The 23,524-nt window shown below is 52.1% G+C and overlaps 2 protein-coding genes across 2 annotated transcripts; one reads left to right on the forward strand and one right to left on the reverse strand.

Moving 5' to 3' along the window:
- Positions 1 to 5,578: 5,578 nt before the first annotated feature.
- GUCA1A (guanylate cyclase activator 1A) lies at positions 5,579 to 12,438 on the forward strand. The gene is made up of 4 exons (XM_070583896.1): positions 5,579 to 6,096; positions 10,697 to 10,846; positions 11,237 to 11,330; positions 11,630 to 12,438. Exons 1-4 carry the CDS (start codon positions 5,896 to 5,898, stop codon positions 11,818 to 11,820), a joined length of 636 nt encoding a protein of 211 aa, XP_070439997.1. The 5' UTR covers positions 5,579 to 5,895; the 3' UTR covers positions 11,821 to 12,438.
- Positions 12,439 to 12,980: 542 nt separating this feature from the next.
- Positions 12,981 to 22,998, reverse strand: GUCA1B (guanylate cyclase activator 1B). Its single transcript, XM_008533066.2, has 4 exons — positions 22,548 to 22,998; positions 17,423 to 17,572; positions 15,957 to 16,077; positions 12,981 to 15,282 (listed from the first exon to the last, which is right to left on the reverse strand). The coding sequence occupies exons 1-4, from the start codon at positions 22,752 to 22,754 to the stop codon at positions 15,155 to 15,157; spliced, it is 606 nt and encodes a 201-aa protein (XP_008531288.1). The 5' UTR covers positions 22,755 to 22,998; the 3' UTR covers positions 12,981 to 15,154.
- Between the last annotated feature and the right edge of the window lie 526 nt (positions 22,999 to 23,524).

Raw genomic sequence — 23,524 nt, forward strand, 5'->3', positions numbered from 1 at the left:
CACAGGGGAGGGCGCTGGAGTGAGGGGCTTGTAGGGGCCCTCTAGCTCCATCCAGGCCTTCCTCAGAGATTTAAAGACTTAGGCAGGAGCATGGTGATGAAGAGGAAAAACTTTGGTACCCTCACTTAAAATCTTTGTGAACCTCAGGACGTGATTTTTCTGCTCCAAATTCCTCTTGTCTCACGTGGAAATGATAAGACCCACCCCACAGGGCTGTTGTGAACCTACTCAACAAGCTTAGCATGGTGCCCTGAACACAGTCGATGTTTAGATGTTTAATAACAGTTCCATCCTGCCCCAGCTTTCTTAATTCCTTCTTTAATCACGCATGCATGCATTCACTCATTCAATGATACTTGATGGAGCTCAAGCTTCTGTGGGTCAAATGTTACCCTCAAGAAGGTAACTGAGGCGAGCTGAATGAGGGGACTGTTTATTACAGGGGAGTGGGCATCGTTAAGGGGCTGGTGATGCGCCCAGAAAGTGGAAACAGACGGAAGCCCTTCTCACTCCTAAGCCTGAGGGGTAAAGGGAAGGGACTTGGTTACGGGATCCCTAAGAGAGCTCTGCCAGGAGCTGTGGCTGAAGGTAGAAGAAAGCAACCAGGGCCCCATCTGTGACCCAGTAGGGAGGGAGGGGAACAAATACCCAGCCCTTCTCTCTTTCTACCCTCTAATCTCCTTCCCGTGCTCCTCAATGGAAGACCCAGCAGAAGCTAGAGGGCAGGGGAGCCTGGGTGATCCAGTCCATGGGGGTCAGCCTCCTGGGGTGCAGAGCAGACAGAGGAAGGTGGAGAACGAGTGGGGAGAGGTCAGACAGAATAACCAGCACACGACCACATGGAACACGCGGGACTGGGCGCTGGGAGGATGTGAGAGATGAGTAAGACGATGGTCTCTGCTCTCCGGGAGCTTTGCTGGATTCCTGAGGGCAGGCTGGCAGTAAACAGCTGCTTATAATTCCAGAAAGAAAGGAATGTTTTGTCTACATTGTCGTAGAAGTGTAAGTGTTGTCGTAGACCCTAACGTGACCCCAGTGATTTCTTCCTCCTGTTGTTCCTGCCTGTGTGCAGTCCTCTCCCTCCGAATGTGGGCGAGACCTGTGACTCGCTTCTAACCCGCAGAGAACGACAAAGGTGATGGGATGTCACTCCCTCGATTAGGTTACATCATATAAGACTCCACTTTAGCAGATTAGAGAGAGAGTCTCCTCTCAGGTTTGACAGAATTAGCAGCCATATTGAGGACCCCATGTAACAAGGAAGTGTGGGCAGCTTCTAGAAACTTCAAGCAGCCTCTAGGACCTGAGAGTGGCCTCCAGACACTATCTAGCAAAAAGCCAGGGCCCTCAGTCATATAGCCACAGGAAATGAATTCTGCCAACCACCTGAATGAGGGAGAAGTGAATTGTTCCCCAGTCGAGCCTCCAGATGAAAACACAGCCCAGACAACTCCTTGATTACAGCCCGGCGAGACCCTGGGTAGAGGACTCGGCTAAGCCATGCCCAGACTCCTGGTCCACAGAAACTGTGAGATAATAAATGTGAATCGTTTTAAGCTGCTGACTTTGTGGTAATTTGCTATGCAACATAGAAAACAACGTAACACATATGCAGAATGTCAGTGTGCGGAGGCAGGAAAGGTGAATGCTGCAGATTCAGAAGGCTTTCCGGGGGAGGTGGCATTTGTACTCGAACACGAAGAGTGAGGAGGATGTAACTAGGGAGAGATGGAAAGATGAGCGGCACCTCCTCCTTGGCCCCTTCCAAACCCTGGGCCTGAGAGGACTCTGCAAGGACATGGCTTCCAGCCTGGACCCCAAGCAAGTTCCCCGGAGGAGCTCTCCCTGCCCCGGCTCCTCAAAACACGCTCTGGAGAACTTGCCCAAAGCAGGCAGAGTCCAGCGCCCCCACCCGATGCACCCTAAATTGATCGCTTTAGGTAGAGGAGAGGTGAAACAGTCCTGTTCGATTTCTTTTTAAAAAATAACTGTCCTCTGATTATGGGAGTGACATGTGTTCATGATGAACCATTTAAAAAATACAGATAACTTTTAAAAAGCAAAGATTATAAAAAGCACCGGTGATCCCATGACCCAGAGATGAGCCCCATTAACATTCTGGGCATTTCCTTCTGGTCACAGGTACACAACAAGTGACAGGGACAACAGTGTTAATGTCACCCTCGTCTCAGTCTTTCTCTCTCTGGTCTTCTAAGGAGCGTTCTGAGCTCCAGGCCCTTTGGATTAACCTGCTCAGGATAATGGGCAAAAAGAGGTGTAGAATTGAAAAGAGGAGAGAGCAACCAGTGATTTTTATGATAGGAAGGAGGAAAACCGCTCCTGAGGGGAAGACCAGATCTGAGAAGGCAGACCCGGCCCAGAGCACATATCCGCCACCCCGGTTACGTCTGGCAGACGCCACCTATCTGGGCCGGGCCAGAGAAGCAGCCTTCCGGGTCTCCCCCCAGTTCTGAGGGAGCCCTCTGGCTCGTTCCATCTGGAGCATCTCAGTCCAGGAGGGAGATCCCTCCCTGGGTGTCCAGGGTGCTGCTCCTGGTGGTTCATACGTGCCCTGAGTTGTTGAAAGGGGGTGTCCACCTGTGGAAGGGCTGCTAGGGCTGAGCAGTGTCCAGGGGCACAGACCCCCCCCCCTTACTCTGGGCTCCTCCCTCTGCCCAGGCAGTGGGCACAGCCCGTGGATGCAGAGACTGGGCCATCCCTGATGGTCGGAAGGCTGTGCCTGCCCCTCCTTGACAGGGCTGGGCCATCTACTGAGCTGACCTTGTCCCGGCCCCTAGTCCTCCCTTCTGTCTAGTTCTCAGGGAACCTCTGGATTGACAGCCTGGCATTCTTCACACAAAATCGCACAAGAACCACCATCTTCCTGGTGTCTCCGTCTCCAAACTGCTTCTGAGGGGTCTAGCTTGTTTTTTGTTTAAATAAAGAGAGGATCACTCTTCAAACATAACCAGAACTATGGGGAGCAGCATGGGTTCAGTAGCTCAACAATGATGGCTGACATCTCTGGTTTTCTTGGCCTTTCTCTCTGCTTATAACCTCATGGTCACATGATGGCTGCTATGGTCCAGGCATCACATTCACATTCAAGTCCAAAATTAGGGACAGGGCAGCACCAGCTGCATCTTTTATCACTTTTTTATCAAGAAAGCAAAGCTTCCCCGGAAAACCATGGAAGAGCTTCACTTATATATCTTTGGCCAGAACCATGTCACGTGGCCACTCCTAGCAGCAAAAAGAGGGTAGGAAAACAATTTCTTGCTTTTCCAGCCTCTTTTTAGGAGAGGCAGGCAAGGGGGTGGGGAGTTGGGAACGGGGTCAGGTCCGCTAAGTTTCCAAGGAAGGCCTCCACCTTCTCTGGGGCCTGACCACAGCTGGTCCTCCTGTGTGAGACAGGTCGATGTCTGCCCCACACAGAGCCCGGGCCATGGTGAATCGGGCTAAAGGGACAAGAGGCACGATTGGCTGTAATCTAGGGACACTGCTGTGCCCAAAACGCAACATAACTGCACCCAGATTCTAAAGTCACCAGCAAGCCAGAACTGCTGCAGTAGCAGATACGAAATAACACACTGATAGCTAATATGGGGCACTTACTCTATGCCGGATCCTGACCTAAATGCTTTTCATATATTAATTTTACTTCACGTAATCCTCTTAACAGCCCTATGAAGTGGACCCCATCGTCTCCATTTTAAGGATGAAGAAACTGAGGCTCAGAGAGGTTAAGGTACTTGCTCAGGGTCACCCAGCCAGTAGTGTGGACAAGAAGTCAACTGGTGCTGCTTTAAGACACCGAGATTTTACAGTAGTTTGTTACTGTGACTAAACCTGGTCAATTCTGAGATATATATGTCTGGACTCTGTTGTCTAAAATATGTTTTATATAATATAGATTGTAAACATATTTACATAAATTAATTTACATGTAACAACACATTTAATTGTATAATTTATGTAAATATCAGTACCTTTATATACATAGACGTGTATATAAAAATCTTCCTTAGGGGCCGGCCCAGTGGCACAGCGGTTAAGTTTGCACGTTCTGCTTCGATGGCCCAGGGTTCCCTGGTCTGGATCCCAGGTGTGGACATGGTACCGCTTGGCAAGCCATGCTGTGGTAGGCGTCCCACATATAAAGTAAAGGAAGATGAGCACGGATGTTAGCTCAGGGCCAGTCTTCCTCAGCAAAAAGAGGAGGATTGGTGGCAGATGTTAGCTCAGGGCTAATCTTCCTCAAAAAAAAAAAAACCTTCCTTAGTTTCCACTCTCAAGAAAAACTGCTCTGCAACCTGGGGTAAAGAACTCTCTCCCTGCAGCCTTGCAGTGTGGGGGACCCAGGCAGGCAGCTGGGGTTCCTGAAGGAGCCCGGCAGGCCCAGTGCTGCTGGAAAGTCTCCTGATGCTTGGTGCAGCATGTGAAACTACACAGCCTCTGCATCAGGCAGGAGAGGGTAGATTAGCTGCTGTAACAACCACCCCCCCCCACAAAGGGTACTCCTTCCTCAAGTATAAAAGACATTTTTATGCTAGTGTATCAGTGCACAACTTGAAGAACTCAAGGGCCTGCTGGGAAAGCAGCATTGTGGGTGGTGGTTCCCTGTGGCCCAGGTAGGGGAAGGCTCGGTCCACATGCAAAGGAGGACAGAAACAAGGGGAGGGGCCGGGCAGAGCGAGCGAGTGCGTGCTCTGGGCTTTCCCGGGAGCATCCAGCTCAGGTGCACCTGACTGTTGGCTCCATAAATGCCCTAACTTTAAAGTCTATGGCCGGAGAACATCCCACTAGGGGTGGGAGAAAGCTGTTGCTGCAGAGACAGGCCCCTCGACTTGGCCTGGGAGCTTTCCAGGACCAGCAGATAGCAGCTCACCCATGCGCCTGCGTGCCGGCACTCTCTCACACACACTCACACACACCCCCCAGGCCACCAGGCACACACTCAATGTCACCTATCCCCATGCTTCTGGGAGGTGATGGTGTCAGGTCAGAGTCAGATGGAGGGCTGAGTCCAGGTCTACCAGGATGGGAAAGATGCAACCTCCAGGAATTTGAGAGTGTGGTCAGAACAGGACCAACGAGTGTGTGTGTGCATGGCTATGTGTACTTGTGCAGTTTTATATAGGAGGGGTTTCCCTCCAGCTGCTCAGGACTCATCTTGGAAGCCCCAAAATTTTGCATCACCCAGCTGCTCTCATATATTAGCTATCCATGGTATGATTGGAATGTCTCTGCTGTGATGGACAAGTGCAGTGCACAGCCTGGATAACTGTACACAGCAGCCCTATCAAGAGCCCATAGTTGGCCCAGCTCTGGAAGAGGAAGCAGCTCTATCTCATATGGACCTCAATTCCATGTCTGAAGGAGGAACCAAAAGCATTGAAAACCCACTCAAAACAGGATGAGAAGCGAGTAGAGGTCACAGGATCAGAACAGCTCCTATCTGGCCACCCACTCTGTCCTGGTAAGAAGGGATAAGGAGCTTGCAAACTGGGTAAGAAAATCCTCTCACCTACCAGCTCAACAGGTAATCCCGGGCCTCCGCTCCTCTAAGCTCTGTTCTATTTTCACTCCGCTTCCCCAGGGAGCAGGCCCCATTGGCTACAAGGATTTAGCGTGGACTCTTAACACCAGTTCTCTGGCATCCCCTGCATTTGCATGTGGACTTGCACGGCTCCGTTACCTTCTCCCTTCTGCTCACCTCCTCCCAACATTTCTGCGCACTGTCTGATTCCTCAGGCTCTTCCTTGCTCAGATCTGGAGGACTGAGGCCTGTGAGCGAGGGGGGCCCAGTTTTAGAAAGCTGAGCCGCCCTTGGGAAGGGAATAGCAGGCACAGAACCTGTCCAACTTGGGCGTCAGCCTCCCGCGGGCCTGGGCAATGGGCAATGTGATGGAGGGTAAGTCGGTGGAGGAGCTGAGCAGCACCGAGTGCCACCAATGGTACAAGAAGTTCATGACCGAGTGCCCCTCCGGCCAGCTCACTCTCTACGAGTTCCGCCAGTTCTTCGGCCTCAAGAACCTGAGCCCGTCGGCCAGCCAGTATGTGGAGCAGATGTTCGAGACCTTTGACTTCAACAAAGTGAGCAGGGGTCCGGGTGGGGAGCGCTGGAGGGACACCCCGGAGGCCCAATCGGTGTTGGGGAGGGGAGGAGCAGGTGGGAGAGCGGCAGCGTCCGCTGGAGGAGTGACTTCATCCGGCTTGTCCGGTTCTTTGCTCATGTGGGAGGTTGAAGGACCACATCAGGGACTCAACTGATCTAACATTTACTGAGTGCCTACTGTGAGTCAGGCACTGGGGTTCCAAGATGAACCAGAGCCGTCCCTGCCCTCTCTTTCCAGGGGAAGGCAGGGAGGCCCACCAGCTAGTGTCCTCGGAGGCTGAAACTAATGGCCGCCTCTGCCTTTTCCGCAAACACATCTTGGTTTACTCCAGAACAAGTGTGAACACTTACAAGACAATCCGTGAGCACCTACTAAGCGCTTGGCGCTGTAAGCGCTGCTTTTGCAAGATGCAGAAGGAGGACGGGTAGAGAGCAGGGAGCAGGGCGATGAGGCTTCAGCCCCGGCTGGTCTGGGATGGGCAGGCCCGTGTTACTTGGGTCATCCATGATGCTCTGTGGACACTAGACCTGGGGAAGGGCAGGGTTGCCTGGTCACTGGGGAATCCAGCTTCTCCAACTCTAAAATACCCAGTGACCTCAGTTCATCTTCTCTCAGGTGGGTCGAAGCTCGGCCGGGGGGTCAGATTGTATTTCTCCCTATGTGATCACCTGGACGCACTGGGCGAGGACTTCCCCAAAAGCTAGAGGGGGCGCTGAGAGAGGAGGTAGGCACCTAACTCCTAACTGGGTGAGTTTGGCCCCTAGTTTTCATCAGCTGGGTGACCTTGAGCTCGTTATCTGCCCCTCAGCCTCAGCTTGTTCACCTGTATCTGCCATGGATGTCAGGTCATTGGGTGAGGTGTTTGTTGGTTTTCAGTAACAAATCTTCCATTTAATTGGCGCGATTCAGTCAAGATGTAGTGGTAAAAGAACTCAAATCCACAAACCCATCTTCCTGCCCCTGCTGGTCCCCACGCCGCTGGTCCCCACGCCGGCTGGTCCCCACCCAGGCTGGCGCTCCCTCAGAAGGCAGGGATGTGATGCTGAGCTGCCACGTGTCCACCACAAGCCGGGGAGGCTGCCCAGAGCTTTCTCGGCTCCCCTCACTGCCCAGAGGTCGAAACGCCATTGTAGGTGGGGCTCCTGGGGAAAGCTGGGGCTCTGAGGCTATTTAAAACTCACTAATATTTGGGATCAAGGGGCCAAAGCAGATTATGGGCTTTGAGTCCCGGCCTCAAGGGCAGCATCCTGGCGTCCGAGGGCTTTCCTGAAGGGGGCATGGGGGAGCCAAGTACTGGAGCCCGAGGGATGGTGACCAGGAGGGATGGTGTCACATGCTGGACCCCCAAGGGCTCCAGAGGCAGCGATAGTTACTGAAGAGGACAGGGAAGAGACCATGGTCGAGCCCATCACGCCTATGACATGAGAGAGGGGCAGCCCATCAACCCTGTATTTGCCTAGTCATGCGTAAGCCACCTCTTCCATTTTTGTCACATGCAAGCACCACCTGTACTGTCCCCAACCTGCCCTAGATGATGCCCACAGCTCTACCTTAGGGCCTGCCTTGGTGCTGGCTGGAGCCCTCTTCCTTCAGAATTCCCCCTTCCTCCAGAATCCTGCTTGGCTCACACCTTCCCCTGCTACAAGTCTCTGCTAGCAAATACCTCCTTTCCACTGACACCTGCCCTGCTCTCCTGATTAAACTCTATTTTCCTGGGACCCCTCAATTTCCCAGTCCCCGCTTTCCCCCTAGAGCAGGTCTCATTTTCTCATACATGATATTAAATAACATTTAGCCACGGTGTTGACGGTCTGTCTCCCCCGTTCAAGTGTGAGCTCCGTCAGGGCAGAGAGTAGGGTCCGTCTTGTTCATTGCGGTGTCCCCACACCTAGAACACAGCCTGAACACAGTGGGTGCTTCATAAATATTTGTTATATGAGTGAATGAATATATCAGCAATCATGAGTTTATGAGCTAGTTTTATATTTCACAATACACATTAATTTGAATGCATAATTATTAAAACAAAGAGCATCTTTGTCACATCTGAAGAGCCTCATATCCAGCCATGGTGCACACTCACTTGGGGCAACATTGCCTTCACCCGTTGTCCCGAGCACAGAGCAGTGTCGCAGACCAGGAGACCGGACGGTTGGAGGCTGGGAAGTTTTGATACAGAGAGGAGTTAACACGGCGCTGTGCAAACAATGGCCGGGGGCCTATTTCTGTAAATGAAGTTTTATTAGAACACATACCACAACCATTGATTTATATGCTGTCTGGCAGATTCGCTCTCTGGTCCTTAACAGAAAAAGTTTGCCGGCCCCTGAGTTAAAAGACACTGTCTGCTAGGTGCTGTGCTGAGCAGGCAGGGGTGGGGGGGGGGTGCAGCGGTACGAGGGGGCGGTGTGACCTGGGGGCCACGCATGTGCTCTGCTTACTTTAAAGTGCTGCCCGGACTCGGCAGCACCCACAACCATCCAGGGACACACAGTCCACGTAAACCTTCCGTTCCTGCACCTGAGCACCGTGTAGGATTCAGGAGACCCCATTTCTAGGCACGGCTTTGTGGTTCACTAGCTGTGTGGCCTCACCTCTCTAATTCAGACTTTTCATCCGAAAACGGGGACAAAAACCTCACCTCCTGGGGTGGTTGTGAGACTGAGCGAAGCCAATAAAACACTCAGCACAGGAAGCACTAAAAAAAAGGCAGTATGATGGTGGCGTTATGACCAGACCTCATCCATACCCCAAGCGTGAAACGTACATACTGTCGTTCCGGCTTAGAGCTGAGGAAGCTGAGCCTCAAAGAGGCCATGTGACTTTTTCAAGGTCACACCTCTCTGAAGACGGGGTTTAGGTCTTTCTGGCACAGAAGCCCATACCTTTCCATTGCCCGTTTTGAGCCATTTTTTTTTTTAATTACGTAAGTAATATAGCTCATTGCGAACATTTCCAGCAATAAAGAAAGATAAAAAAATGGAAGCAAAAGTGTCCTCACCCGGGGCTGCTCGCCCAGAGGAAACTTCTCAGCATTTTCTTACTTCTCTGAGGATCGCTGCCCAGGGCCCTTGGTCCGTTCTGACCACAGTCCTGAGAGGCGGGTTGGGCAGGAACTGAATGACCAAAGGCGAGTGTGAAAGCCAGGCAAATGTTCACGAGGATCACGACACCCGCTGTGGGGCTCAGAGTGGGTAAGGCCTCACCTAAGGCCAAAGGCTGGCCCAGAACCAGCGGATCTCAAAGCCTGTCTTGCTCAACCTCTGCCACATCCCTAATAACAGTGCTCCAGCCTCTGCTTGCACACTTCCAGTGACAGGGAACTCATTACTGCATGAGGCTGCCCCTTCCACCACGGGCAACTCTGCTGTTAAAGAGTTCCTCATACCGATCCCAAATCTGCCTGGCGGTAACTTCCCGGTTCCAGAGTCCTTGTTGTGAGCAAGTGGAGGAACAGGGGGCTGAGCTCCAAGCTCTCAGGCTCCGAGTCCAGTGCTCCTTTCCTTACAGCACTCAGCCTTCCTGCCAGACACAGGCTGCCCTCTCCCAGCCTCACTGGGCTTGGGGGGCATGTGGGCAGAGGCAGGCCTGTGCTCCCCACTTCCCTGCTCCATTGGTAGGGCTGGCAGGGCCCGTGAACATTTGGGGGACCCTGGAGAAATATCCCGCAGGAATGTCTGTGCCACCCTCCCTGCCCCAAGACTCAAGGAGGGCATCGTCTCCCCCAGGAAGCCTCCTGGAGCCCCGCTCCCCTGCCCTCGCCCAGCAGATCTGGTGCCTCTGTTCTGTGATCACATAATGTCCTGTCTAGTGTGTTGTCCCCGAATACACATCACAATGGTGCAGTGATCTCCTTATGATGATAATAGGCAACACTGACTGAGTGCTTACTACGCAACACGAACTCATTTAATCCCATAACAATCCCATAGAGGCAGGTACTGTTATAACTATTATGGATGCGGAAATCGAGGGCCAGAGACCCATCAGAGTCCTTTGTCCCAGATGCCAGAGCTCTGAGGGGGTGGAACCAAGATTCGAACCTGCGCCCTCCATACCGCACTCCCGTCAGCACAGGGTTCATAGCTTCCCGAGTTCTGAGTCCTCAGTCTCTCACAGCACACAGTAGGCGCTCCGGGGAGCTCCACAATACAGCAAAGAAGGAGTAAGGCGCCCCCTGCCTGCATATCCACCTGCTCCCCTGACCCCAGCTCGGAGGAGCTCACCCAGACCACGTCCCCAGCCCTGGGGGTTCGTTTGTCTCCTCCCACCTACACACACCTTCCTGCCCCTCGAAGGGCTCAAGTTTGAGAGTCACAGGGAAGCAGTCAATGACGCTAGAACCCAAATACCGTGAAGAGAGAGCATCAGCCACTCACACCCCAGTGCGGGGTGGGGGGTGGGGGGGACGTTATGGGATTTGATCTGGGGCAGGCGGGGCGGCGCGTCCAGGACAGACGGGGGTGGGCACGAGGGGGCAGGGGCGCGGGTCGAGCCCGGGCTCAGCACTTCCCGGGCCGTGGGTGCTCCAGGGCGGGGCCGGGGAGTGGGCTCAAGGCGGCGCGCCCCTCGCCCAGGACGGCTACATCGACTTCATGGAGTACGTGGCGGCGCTCAGCCTGGTCCTCAAAGGGAAGGTGGAACAGAAGCTGCGCTGGTACTTCAAGCTCTACGACGTCGACGGCAACGGGTGCATTGACCGCGACGAGCTGCTCACCATCATCCGGGTAACTCCAGGTGCAGAGGGCCGGGCTAGGGGCGGGGGCAGCGGCCTGGGGTGGACCCAGAGCTGAAACCTCGGGGTTCCTTCCCGGGCGGAACTGCAACCTCAGAAGGGGACAGGATTGGAATTGAGGATCCCTGTGGCAGCTCTGGCCCTCACCAGCTGCGTGACCCCGGCCACGTTCCTTCCCCTCTCTGAGCCTCAGTCTCCCCATCTGTACCAAGAGACTGTGGAAGCTCTGAAGTGCCAGCTCTGCCTCTGCTGCCCGCCGCTGCTCCGGCACCCTGGCCTCTACTCCCCGCTGCTGTTGGGAGCCAGACGAGCTCCCACTGCCCGCACTGCCACCACTGAGTCTGAATTAGGATGGGTCGTCCCACTTCTCCTTCCCTCCCAGGCCATCCGTGCCATTAACCCCTGCAGCGACTCGACCATGAGCGCAGAGGAGTTCACCAATACCGTGTTCTCCAAGATTGACGTCAATGGGGATGGTGAGGAGCCGGGAGGGCGTCCCCGGGGGAGGGTCACGAGGGATGTGGAGTCTCCAGGGGAGAAGGGTGGGAGGGGAGAGGGAGGCACAAGGGGCCTCTGCTGGCCGCCTCCTCCATCTGCTGCTGGGTTGGGTTTAGGGATCCCGGACCTGACTTTGGTCTCTGGCTCCTTTGCACACTCCACTCACAGCCACCTCTCCTGGTGTTGGCTCTGTCCCCCTTGCAAGACTCCAGCTCGGGGCTCTGGACAGCAGACATGAACACCCTCTTGCCCATGACCCCATTTCTCTCTACCCCAGGGGAACTCTCGCTGGAGGAGTTCGTGGAGGGCGTCCAAAACGACCAGATGCTCCTGGACACACTGACACGAAGCCTGGATCTTACCCGCATCGTGCGCAGGCTCCAGAACGGCGAGCAAGATGAGGAGGGGGCTGGCAACCAGCAAGATGAGGAGGGGGCTGGCGGCGGGGCGGCTGAGGCAGCCGGCTGAGCCCACCGCTCAGCTGCTTCTGTATCGGGGAGGGGTGTGCGGTGGTGCTGGTGTCCTCGTTGTTTTAATTCTAGATGGAGTCTATGAACTCAGAGGGTCAGCTTACCTCTTTGGGGTGCATGGTGGCAGCAGAGGGGCAAGGGTGGGGGGCCAGAGCTTGGGACGGTGAAGGACGGTTCCTGAACTCTCCGTTGAGGCGGCTGGCGGTGACTGCTCCCTGCTGGGGGCAACTCCTCAACATCCCTCTGCCACTTCCCTTGCCCCTTCTGGCACCTCCTCCATCTTTTCCCGGCTTGCCCCATTGAGCTTCTCCAGGCCCACTCTCTTCTAGACAGCAAAGCTCTGAGGCACAGCTGGGCCTTCCCGGAACTCTGATAGGATCCTGCAGCTCAGGGGACCACAGGCTCCAACCCAGCGCTGCAACCACACACCCATCCCACGCCAGGAGCCTGGAGCCTACTTGTGTGGTTTGCGTTGATTTGTTCCTCCCTTCTGCAACCGTTTATTGAACACCTTCTGTGTATAATGCTAGATGTTAGGTGTGCAAAGAAGAGGACAGTTCTCATCCTCAAGGAACCCACAGGCTCAGCAGCGTTATAATAAAATATGCTAAGAGAAGCGATGAACAGATTACTGTAGGAGCACGGGGAACAGTGAGCGAGTCTGACTCAGGCTGCCTCACAGAGGTGACCCTTGACTTTGAACATGAAAGAGGAGTTGGGGTTGCCTGTGGAGAAGAAGGTGAGGTGCGGGGGAGGTTGGAGGTGCATTCGTTATTTGTGTGTGCATGTGGGGGGCTGTGTCATGGGAGGGGCTTTCGTACGTCTAAATTGGGGATATCTCTTAGGATTTAAATTTTACCAAATTTGAAACAATAAGGGGCCACATGTCCATTTTTAGGGAGCACTCCTAGGCCCCCAGTAATAAAGGAAAAAAACCTTCAAGATGTTCACAAGGCTTCTAAGGAGACAAGGATGGCATTTGGTTGACAGTATAGATCTGAATCGTGACTGAATGACCGGTCACGGGGTGGGGGTGTGTGTGTGTGTACACGTGCATGTGCATGCATCCAGACACTCTGGAAGGGTCTGCTCAGTTTGATGTTGACCAGAAAAGAAGGAGGGGCGGCACTAGAGAAAGTCCTCATTCATCCAGGGAAATCCGTATTTATTCAGAAGTAACTGCACCAGCCCCTCACCTTCCCCTGCTGGCTCCTTGGCGGCGCATAGTGCTACGTAGTTCCCACGGGTCTGCGACTCTGCTCAGGGCAAGTGAGCTGACCATGCCTGGTCTCACCTAGATCTCTCTTGCTGCACTGACACCTGACAACGGTTGAGACGTGGGGAAGTCTGTTAGAGGTTGGCCCCATCCCCATGCTTTGCACACCTCAACTTTAGGAATACGGGTCTCGGACCATAGGGAGAGACATAGGCTGGAGCAGTTTTGCCCATTTTTACAAAGATGCTCTTTCTTCTGGGCTTTGTCTTCACTGCCGCTGGGTGTGGGGGAGGGGCAGGGAGTAAATAAAAGTCCAGGGGTGGTAGGGAGAACACGAGGTGAGAGGGAGCGAAGCTCCAGGTTGCTGAGAGCCCCACTGAGGGGGGGAGAGGACGTGTTTTGCTCACACCTCTTGGACCACTCCAGACTGGGAAGTCAGCCAGGGCCTGAGCACAGACGTGGAGGGAAGGTGGGGGTCAATGCCAGGGGCAGCCTGGAAAAAAAGGGAGTTGACATTTCTGCTCCTTCTCTTGATGGCTGCCTCCTGAGAAATCCTGCAGGTCTGAGTTGGGAGGGTATTTGGATAGAATTAGGGCATTTCTGCAACCTCGTTCACGTACCCCCTTCATGACTCGGGGCATATCTGTGTCCTACCTAGATTACTATTATTTTTTAATCAACTGATTTTTACCTAAAATTTACTTCTAAAGGAAACTTTATGACAATATCATACCTATGAAATCGCAGGCTCAATAGGTTAGTTTTATTTTTTGTATTTCAACATAAAAACGTATCTATTCGAATGAGTTCCTAGGCTGAATTCCTCAGGCCCCCTTCAACCAGAGTGGCTCCCTTTTCATCAAGTTTCTGTATTGGGATTGCATACAGAATTTGCATAACAAAAGTAATTCCACACATGGGCTGGCCCAGTGGCATAGTGGTTAAGTTTGCACACTCCACTTCAGCAGCCCGGGGTTTGAGGGTTTGGAACCCCAGGCACGGACCTATGCACCACTCATCAAGCCATGCCGCGGCAGGGCCCCACATAAAAAACAGAGGAAGATTGGCACAGATGTTAGCTCAGGGCCAATCTTCCTCATCAAAAATAATAATAATAATAATTCCACATCTAAAAAAAGAATAATCTGAAAACTGCTCATCTAGTCCAACCTGCTCACCCTGCAGCTGAGAAAACTGAGGTTAGGGAAGAGAAATGGCTGTCTCGGGTCACAAAGCAGTTGGAGGCCAAGCCTGGCCTAGAACCTGGGTCAGCAGGCCCACAATTCTCCCCAGAGATAGACAGAGGTTTCTCCATCCTTAAAGGAGACACATTCGGCTTGTGGCTGGGCATCGTGGAAGGTCCATGCTGGGGTTAGGGGTTGAAGAGGTGAGTGTGGGGGATGAGGGTTAGGGAGGTGGAGAGGAGGTTTTTTGGAGGGAGGTTGGCCGCAGGGACTGGGGAAACAGGACCAGGGCAGAGCTGACCCCTCCAAGGGCAGGAAGACCACAGCCTTACTTACTGCAGTTTCCCCGTGTTGACAGCCCTGGTGAGGACAACTTGGGGAGGAGCAGGCAAGAGTCCTCCCGTGAACACTCCTCAGGATCCTGGGGGGATGTCATTACTGTCCTCCCCCAACTCCTCCCTTTTCTTTAGTCTCCACACCTCCCAGCCCCTGCCTGCTCCCGGTCTTTGCCTCACACCCCGAAAGAGTGGGCGTTCTCGCTGCTAATTTGGTCTGTGGGACCCCACCCTTCAGTTTGCCCCTGCTTCCAACTGAGAACCACCCAGGAATTTGAGGGAGCCCCGCAACTACCCAGCCAAGGCATCATCCTCCCGGAAGCAGCCGAAAGGGGAGAGTAACCCAGTTCCCTTCACCACCCCAGTAAATCCTCCCAAATGGGCTGTGTCCTGTCGGCCACTTCAGACCTACAGCCTCTTCCTCTCTCCACTCAGCCCCACCGCCCTGCACAGGGGCTGCCAGGAAGTCCAAGCCAGGATAAGAGTGGGCACAAGCCAGCCGAGCCAGGGACCCTGCCATGACTCTGGAAACCCGCTGGGCCTGGAGTCTTGGTGGGATCTGTGTACTCCCACAGGGCTCCCAGGGCCCCACACCCTTCAGAACATAGCGCTTTTCCGCCTCTGCTGAGAGATCCAGCCACTGGGATTCACATCCAGCTGCAGCATCTTCATCACCCACTTGTCACGACGGGCACCCTCAATGAACTCGTTCAGAGACAGCTGGCCTGAGCAAGGGGCAGGAGAGACGGTCACACAGGAGAATGAAGAGCCAGCAGGCACAGGGCCTAAGTTTGGGGCCTGTCAAATCTCTGATTCTCCAGGAGTCTCCTGGAACCTTCAAGGGTTTCTTTAAGGGACTTCCCTTGCAAATGAACTTAAGCTTTACTTTTGCCCATGGTACCTTCAAAATGTTCTTGGGGAGTCTTCTGGGTGTGTTCCCAGCCAGCGCCCTCCCTGCACAGCCTTGGGCTGGGGCACCGAACTACAGGGAGCAGAGCCCAAGTAGCCTTAATGGAAGCCCACCCTATGCCCAGCTCTTAACTACAATACCCCGTGCATTCCTTTCAACCATTATTCTCCCCGTTTTGCACATGAGGAAACTGAGGCCAGGCTGAGAGGTTAAACGTACCATCCTGGTCTGCCTGCCTGACTCCAAAGCTCCTATTCCTTCGCTACACTTGCCTGGCCTCTGTCAGCACCTCCGGTGGGAGTTTTAATCACTCTTACAAACATCACGTGCTGGTGACACCCTTTGTTATTTCACGTAATCTTCTCCACACCCAGCTCACAGATGAGGACCAGTTGTCGGGAAGTGGAGGGCCTTCCCCAAGGTCACATGGCCAGAAAGTGAGGGTGCTACGGAGTGGGTGCCCCCCCACCCCATCTCTGCCCCTGTTACCGTCTCCGTTCTCATCCACCAGAAGGAAGATCCTATCCACGACCTCCTCGGGCGTGAGCAGCTGGCTTTGCTGCTCGGCCTCCATCTCCACCCTGCAGGCTTTCTTCAGCTTGTAAATTGCCTGCGGGAGGAAACCCAGACGCACTGACAGATACTGCCCCACACCCGGGACCTGTGCCCCCAGCGCTACCCCCCAGGCAGTGCAGCTGAGGACCATGGGACCCAGATCCAAATCAAAACTGACCCGTCCTAAGGTTGTTCTCTCAGGGTCCCAGTGGCCTAGTTCCAACCAAGGAGTCCCTGCCCTCATGTGCCACCCACCCCAATGCCATTGGCATTTCCACTGTGAGTGTCAGAGCCGGAACCTAAAACCTCCGCTGCGGGATGTGTACGGCACTGTGATGGTCTAAACTCCACTTTATGGAGGAAGAAATGGAGATTCCGAGAGGAAAAGAGAATTTAGTATACTTATGGATGAGAGTCTTTGTGTGTGAACTAGGATGAGGGAGACCCGGGTGTTTGCACTGGAGGGGAAGGAACAGGTCTCTTCTTCGCCCTGTTTCCTCTCCCGATGAGGCAATGTTGGTGAAGTGAAACGGGGACGAGACAGACAAACGTGAGGCTTATCCTGAGCTCCCAGACTGGGCACTCTCTGAGGACAGAGGCCTGTCTTGTCCATCCCTCACTGCCCAGCACAGTGCCTGGCACTGCCGGTGTCCGGGAGCCTCAGGGCTTACAGCCCCAGCACCTCCTGCGTGGATGAACTTGGGCAAACTACAGACCCTCCGTGAGGCGGTTTCCTCGTCTGTAAGATGGGCTAACAACACCCTCGCAGTGCAGTAACAGGCTCACCCTGTTCACGTGACGGAGTCCGTGTTAGTGGAGGGAATTTCATTGCCCCCTTGATCATTCTTGCTATCAGTTTTCAAAGAAACAGCTTTTTGTTTTGTTGGCTTATCTCCTCTTGTGCATTCCTTTTCTATTTCATTGATTTCTGCTCTTTCTTATTTCCTTTCTCTACTCTCTTTGGGTTTACTTTACTCTTCTTTTTCCTAATTTCTTGAGATGGCTTCTTAGATCATTGATTTTCAGACTCTTGTATATCCTAATATATAAATTTTAAGGCTGTATACGTCTCTGCAAGCCTAGCTTTAGCTGCATTCCTTGAGTTTTATGTTTGCATTATTGTTCAGTTCAAACTACTTGTGTGTGTGTGTATGTGTGTGATATTATTTCTTTGATTTATGGAGTATTTAGAAGTATATTGCCTAATTTCCAAACAGATAGGGACTTTTCAGTTATCTTTTTGTAATTGATTTCTAGTTTAATTCCACTGTGGTCAGAGAACATGCTCTGACTGTTCCAATGCGCCTCCCCCAATCCCAGGCCTGGGGCCCCCACTCCAGCGGCCACAGCCCAGCAGTGCCCAGGGGCCCAGGGGCCTGACCCCACGGTCAGACGCTGACCTCCACAATGTCGAGGAGCTCCAGGCGGTCGATGCAGCCATTTCGGTCCTTGTCGTAGATCTTGAATGTCCACTTCAGCTTGTGCTCCAGGGTGCCCCTCAGCACGAGGTTCAGGGCTGCCACATACTCCAGGAAGTCGATGGTGTTGTCCTGCATTGGAGAGGGAGCTGTGAGGCCCCCTCCCGCTCGTCGCCCCACCTCCCCAAAGCGCAGGTGTGAGCCCTGTTCTGGGCCACCCATCCCTACAAGCTCAGGACTTTGCCTCTTCCTTGCAATCCGTGTGGCCTCTGCATCTTTGCTCGTGGCATTCTCCACCCCAGATCCTTTCCCAGTCTCTGTGATCACCCAATCTACCCAGACTTCAAGGGTCCCCTCCTCCAGGAAGCCTTCCTTTTCAGACCACTTCAGCCACATTGATCTCTCTCCTCTCCCCCTCTCATCTAACATTCATAGCAACTACTGTCTATTCTACACAGTTTGGGACTTACTCTGTCACTTAACTTTCATAAGTACATCTCATTCTCTAGCCCCTGGAGAAAAGAGAGGGTTTACATTGCCTTTGTGTCTCTTCCATACCTGGCAGAGTGCCCCTTATGCTCAGAGTCGAGGTCTCATAAATATTTATGAATCAATGAATAAATGATTGACTTAGACTGAATTTGAGACTAAGGTAGTTTGGAAGGAGATTAGAGAGCAGTGCTCACATTGATGATTTCCTTTGCACTTCATTCACTTTCGGCCTGAGGAAGGTGGGCAGGCAGTGGCTCCAGCCCCTGCTCCCCTCTAGGCCCAGGTGGACATGACCCTGAAGGAGAGGCCTGTGCCCCCACTCCCACCCCAACCCAGGAAGAATCGGGGAAGACAGAGCTCAGGTGCTCACTGGCCAGAGGAAGGAGGGGGGCACAGTCCACTTCTGAAGTAGCTCTGACCAGGAACCTGAGCCTTCCTCAAACAGAAATGTGACAGCAACAATCATTCCATAAGTAGTAAGTTAGAAGTAGGGGGAGACCAGGCTTTCACTCCAGATGAGTTTGAGGTGAGAGGCGGGTAGTGGTGGCCGCAGTGGGTCGGTGGGGCCAGGGCCTCAGGCGGAGCTTTATGGGGTGTTCCCACTTAGCGGAGCTGTCATATTCCAGGGTGGGGAGCTCAGCTCTCCAAACCAAAATCTCAGTCATCAGCTCCCCAGGAGGGTCTGTCACTCACTTGACGGTGTAATCAGAAATGACATCACTGGCCCAGAGCACCTCTGTCTCACCGGGCCAGGCCACTCAGAACCCCCAGCCCCAGATCAAGGGGTGCCTGGATGAGCAAGGTGTGAGCAACAGGACAACGCAGGACAAAACCAGGGAAATAGCAAGAAGCCTAAGGAGAAACCCAGAAGAAAACAAAACGGGCCTGATCAACACCTGAAGTGTTTTATTCAACGTCTTTTATATAATTCCTTCTGGTCCTCCACACCTCCCATCGTGCATTTACCTAATTGAGGTCAGACTGTAGCTACAGTTTTATTTCCTGGATTTTTACTTTAAAATGTCCCATGTCTCTAAAATGATTTAAAATCCTACCTTTTATTTTTTTGAGGGGTACTGAGCGGTCCCTCTTATCGACCATGGTTTTAATATTTTGTGTTACACAATGAACGTCTTTGTGCACATATATTTTTTTCTTGAATCTCTGATAATTTCTTTAGGGTGGATTCTTAGTAGTGGTTGTTCTTTAAAAGGCTGTTTTCATTAGTAGTTATTATTTATTAAGTTTACTAAAAATCGATCTTATGTTTCTTTTTCAATAAGAATTGAGTATGGAAATGTCATACATCATCTCCCTAAGATCTGTTATCCACATTTTATTTATCAGGAAACTGAGACTCAGAGGTTGAATAAGTTTCCCAAGGAATTGCCACCAGCAAGTGGCAGAGCCTTTCAAGCTACACATCTTCTCCAGTTTATCAAGCTGAAGAACTTTCTTACCCCACTCAAGGTCTATTACTGTCTAAAAAATGAGTCTGGTATCTAGCACCCAGAGGAGAAAAGCAAAAAACCCAAGACCACTGCCAAAGGCCTACTCTCCAGATCTCTAGATTCCCCCACATTCTTTGTCTAGAGACTTCTGTTCTCACAACATCCTCTCTCGACATGATTCAGTCTCCACAATGACCCGTTGCTGACATGAGCCACGTTGTAGAGTGGCCGTTCCTGTCAGGTGAGCTCACCTGTGAGATTACACCAAACCCCAGGACCACGTCTGGGAAACTTCCAGCTGAGACTAATCTCATCCTCCGTGCACGGGCCTCATCAGCTTCAATTACCCACAGAGGCCCAAGGTGACGGAAATGCCTGTCTACCCAAGAGTAGGAGCAGAAGTGACAGGCGTGTGATCTGCTCTCTGGGATTATCTGCCCCGTTTCTCCCTGAATTGGCTGCATTTCTACACCAGCCCTGACCCCAATGTATGTTACATAAGGATCCCAAATGACATTTGGTCTTCATCCTCCCTTTCCTTCCATTCCAGTGCATCACAGGGCAACTGCCAGAGAGGAGTGTTGAAGGGAGAGCAGCGGAGACCAGGAGCTCCTCCCTCCCTGCCTCCACCACACCCCTGTCTCCATCACCCCAGATTTGGACACGTGAGCCAGACCTATATGAGCTCTTTTGATTTTATTTGCCCCAGAAATCTCAGACCAATTGCCCAGAAATGAGACTTGTTTATGTAAAGATGGTGCCAAAGTGGGAAGTGGAGTCTGGTGTGAGTTGGGAGACAGAGGCTAAGTGGGAAGAGAAAAGGAAAGGGTCAGACCCTGACAGAGGAACTTAACACACCTTCTAGGAAAGCACTTCCTTACAGTGGAATGCCAACTGGTAGATAAAGAAGGGATGGTGGAGTTGGAAAGTTGTCAATGAATGCCAAACCTAGTAGATGAAAATTTGATGAGCAACAGGATGTTTACTTAGTCTCAAAGTATCTTCCCATAAGATACTTGCTAATTACAAAGGAAAAAATAGTGACTTTGCAGTGGAGAAACCTGGCAGACACCACCGTAACCAAATGATGGAAGTTAACCACCCTAGTAATAAGACAAACCAACCCCATGTGCCCCCTGAAATGATGCACCGAGAAGGACACATGACTTCTGCAGCATTTCTGCCAGAAGTGTAACACCTGATCTAATCACGAGACAACACTGGACAAACCCAGATAACTGCCCTGCGATCTTTGACAATGTCAGGGTCAAATAAGACAAAGAAAAGAAGAGGTTAAAGTTTCCAAATTAAAGACTAAGGAGACAGGACAAGTAAATGCAATGCATGATCAGACCAAAAAAAAAAAAAAACGCTATGGAGGACATTTTAAGGACGAATTGACCAAACTTGAATATGGATTGTTGATTAGATAATAGAATTGTATCAGTGTTAAATCTCTTGATTTTGATAATTGTATTAGGTTATTTAAGAAGATATCCTTATTCTTTGGAAAAACACACTGAAATATTTAGGCAGAAAGGCTGTGATGTCTCCGACTTTCTTCTAAAAAACATATATATGGAGAGAGAGAGAGAGAACGGTAAAGCAAATGAGGCAAAATGTAAACAATTGGATAAGTTGTACATGGGAGTTACTTGTCCTATTTGTGCAAGTTTGTATAAATTTGAAATCCTATCAAAATAAAAGTTATAAATAAAGAAAAAAGCAATTGATGAATATTATATGCTAACTGTAAGAAGAGATGCGGTATTGGGGGTAGAGTTATATTATGCCCAGGGGCTTAATAATCCCTTTTGGATCTTGAATTGTCATTGTACTGAATTTTCAGATGGGGGAGATTGATATATTTATGAAAGTCATCATATATGGCCTGTTTTTTTTTTCTGTAAATCATTTTCTCTCTTTAAACAAACAAACTGCCTTCTAGGCAGTTGCGCTTGCCTGGGAGTCAGGATCCCTGAGTTCGTGACCTTGGGCAAGTTAATTCACTTCCTTTTGCCCCAGTTTTCCTATCATTTAATTTGAAATAACAAACTCTGCCTGCCCCCTCACAGGGCTGCTGTGACTCAGAGGAGGCTGAGGAGAGGGGGAGCTTTGGAAAGTTTGAGGCTCACTCTGAGCCTCGGGAGGGGGTACAGAGTTCATCTCCAAGGAGGTTCCTGTTGCATTGAAGATGTTGACCCCCACTCCTGTGCCCCGACAGGTGCTGAGGAGATGTGTGCTGACTGGTCCCAGGGACCAGGTCACACCCAAAGAGGCATTCCCAGTGGTTCAGCCTGGAAAATGAAGTTCTCCATACAGAGAAGTGGGGTACTGAGGCTTTCTCCAGATTGACTATCTAGATCCAACCCACCCGCTCAATTTTGAGGGCTGAAATACGTATCTGAAGCAACCCTAATGGTTTAAAGGATTGCAGAGGAACTGGAAGGGAAGACCTTAAATAATGAAGGGGTTTCAATTTTTACATTCAATTTCCAGGTGTATTGACAAAATGTATTCTCTTCTCAGCCGCTGGTGTCACTGGAAGGCTTAAAGAAACTCCGTGGTTGAATGAGTTCATGGAATCTTCCATGACTTGAAGAGTTGGAAGAGCTTTTGCAATAATCCACCCAACCGCCCAGTCAGTGCAGGAGGCTCCTCCAGCTTCCTTGGCGGGAAGACCCGGTTGGAAGACCAATTTAAAGGACCCCAACAAGGGGGAGCTCACGGTCTACGCCACGATAGCTCATTCCATGTGGGACAGCTCTTTAGCTCCTAAACGTTAGAGTGACAGCAGCTCTGGTGGGTGTGGAAAACCAGGTTCCCGGGCTGCAGAGCCCTGGTCAAAAATACCGAAAGAAAGGACTGGACTGTGCACTTCAGCCCTCAGGAAGAGGAGGGACGGAGAGTCGGATGAGAGCAGAGAGTTGGAGGGGAGGGAAGAGAAGATGGGAAGGGACAGACAAGGGAGAGAGAGAGAGAGAAGAGTTTGGGAGAAAGAGCGAGACAGAAAAGGTGAGAGGGGAATGGAGAGAAAAGAAGAGCGGAGAGGAGGAGCAGGAGGGCTGGGGAACAGTGGCTCCCACGGAGGACGCTCCTTTAGCTCAGGGAGGAGAAATGGGCCAGTTGGACTGGCTGCCGGTCCTCCCTTCAAGGCGCCTTACCCCGTTCTTGTCGAAGGCTCGGAACATGCCCTCTACATACTGGGTGGCCTCCTCATCGCCCGCGACCTTGAAGAAACGCTTAAACTCGTGCATGAAGAGTGTGCCGCTGGGGCACTCCACCACGAACTTCTTGTACCACTCCTGGAGCTCCGCCACGTCCATCTCGCTGGCCGCCTCCACCTCCTCCCAGCTGAACTGCTGCCCCATCCTGGTCCCCGCTCACGTCAGGGAGCAAGGCTCTCTGTCTCCTCCTGGGCTTCTGCTGATTGATTCCTTAGGCTAGGGCCCTCTTCCTCCCCTTCCTTTGCTCAGCCAGTCTTTTCATCATCTCCTGGGCAACTGAACATGATGGACAGTGTAGGCAGCAGGTGGCAAGGGGGGCGGGACCAGGCCAGCTAAGCTGCCCTAAGATCATTAGAAGACATCCCTGGAAGGTCTGACCTCCAGCCTGCTAAGCTCCCCCAGCCTCATGCCTCCCTTCAGTCTTGTCATTCACTCAACTAAGCCACCCTGGCAGATTCTGAAAAGGAAGAAGGGGAAGAAACTGAGAGGTAGGCAGAGGGAGGGTTGAGTGAAGGCGATTTGGGAAGACAGGCTGAGACCCTCCCCTCTCACACATGCTCCCTGTCCCTTTAGTTGGGCACCTCGCTGCTCCAGAGGCCCTTCTTGGACACACAGGAGACTCTGAAGTTGAGAGAGGAAGAAAGGCCAACTCCTTACTCATAAAATAGAATCTGCTCGTGATCTGGGGCTCGCTCCTCCACATGATCCAGCAGCAGGATCCACAATGTGAGGGGCTCTGGGTGAACAGCTCTGTCCCCAAGCTAACTCAGTCCCCAGCACGGTATCTTTAGCTCCGTTAAGATCACACCCTTGAGTCTTGGAAGTTTTCCATTTTCCAATTTAAAGCACAAATGCTTCCCTCCAGCACCCTTCACCCAAGACCAAGAGGCAGGGCTCTCCCCACTTTCCCTCCA

Source organism: Equus przewalskii, chromosome 19 (assembly GCF_037783145.1).
Source record: "Equus przewalskii isolate Varuska chromosome 19, EquPr2, whole genome shotgun sequence".
In the NCBI taxonomy this organism is placed as follows: domain Eukaryota; kingdom Metazoa; phylum Chordata; class Mammalia; order Perissodactyla; family Equidae; genus Equus; species Equus przewalskii.

Excerpts from the sequence above, each read along its gene's own strand:
- GUCA1B (XM_008533066.2), bottom strand. The coding sequence starts at position 22,754 with ATGGGGCAGCAGTTCAGCTGGGAGGAGGTGGAGGCGGCCAGCGAGATG. Across the intron at positions 16,078-17,422 it reads AGCTCCTCGACATTGTGGAG|GCAATTTACAAGCTGAAGAA; the intron begins GTCAGCGTCTGA and ends TTCCTCCCGCAG. Across the intron at positions 15,283-15,956 it reads GGTGGATGAGAACGGAGACG|GCCAGCTGTCTCTGAACGAG; the intron begins GTAACAGGGGCA and ends CCCCTTGCTCAG.
- GUCA1A (XM_070583896.1), top strand. The coding sequence starts at position 5,896 with ATGGGCAATGTGATGGAGGGTAAGTCGGTGGAGGAGCTGAGCAGCACC. Across the intron at positions 10,847-11,236 it reads AGCTGCTCACCATCATCCGG|GCCATCCGTGCCATTAACCC; the intron begins GTAACTCCAGGT and ends CTTCCCTCCCAG. Across the intron at positions 11,331-11,629 it reads GATTGACGTCAATGGGGATG|GGGAACTCTCGCTGGAGGAG; the intron begins GTGAGGAGCCGG and ends TCTCTACCCCAG.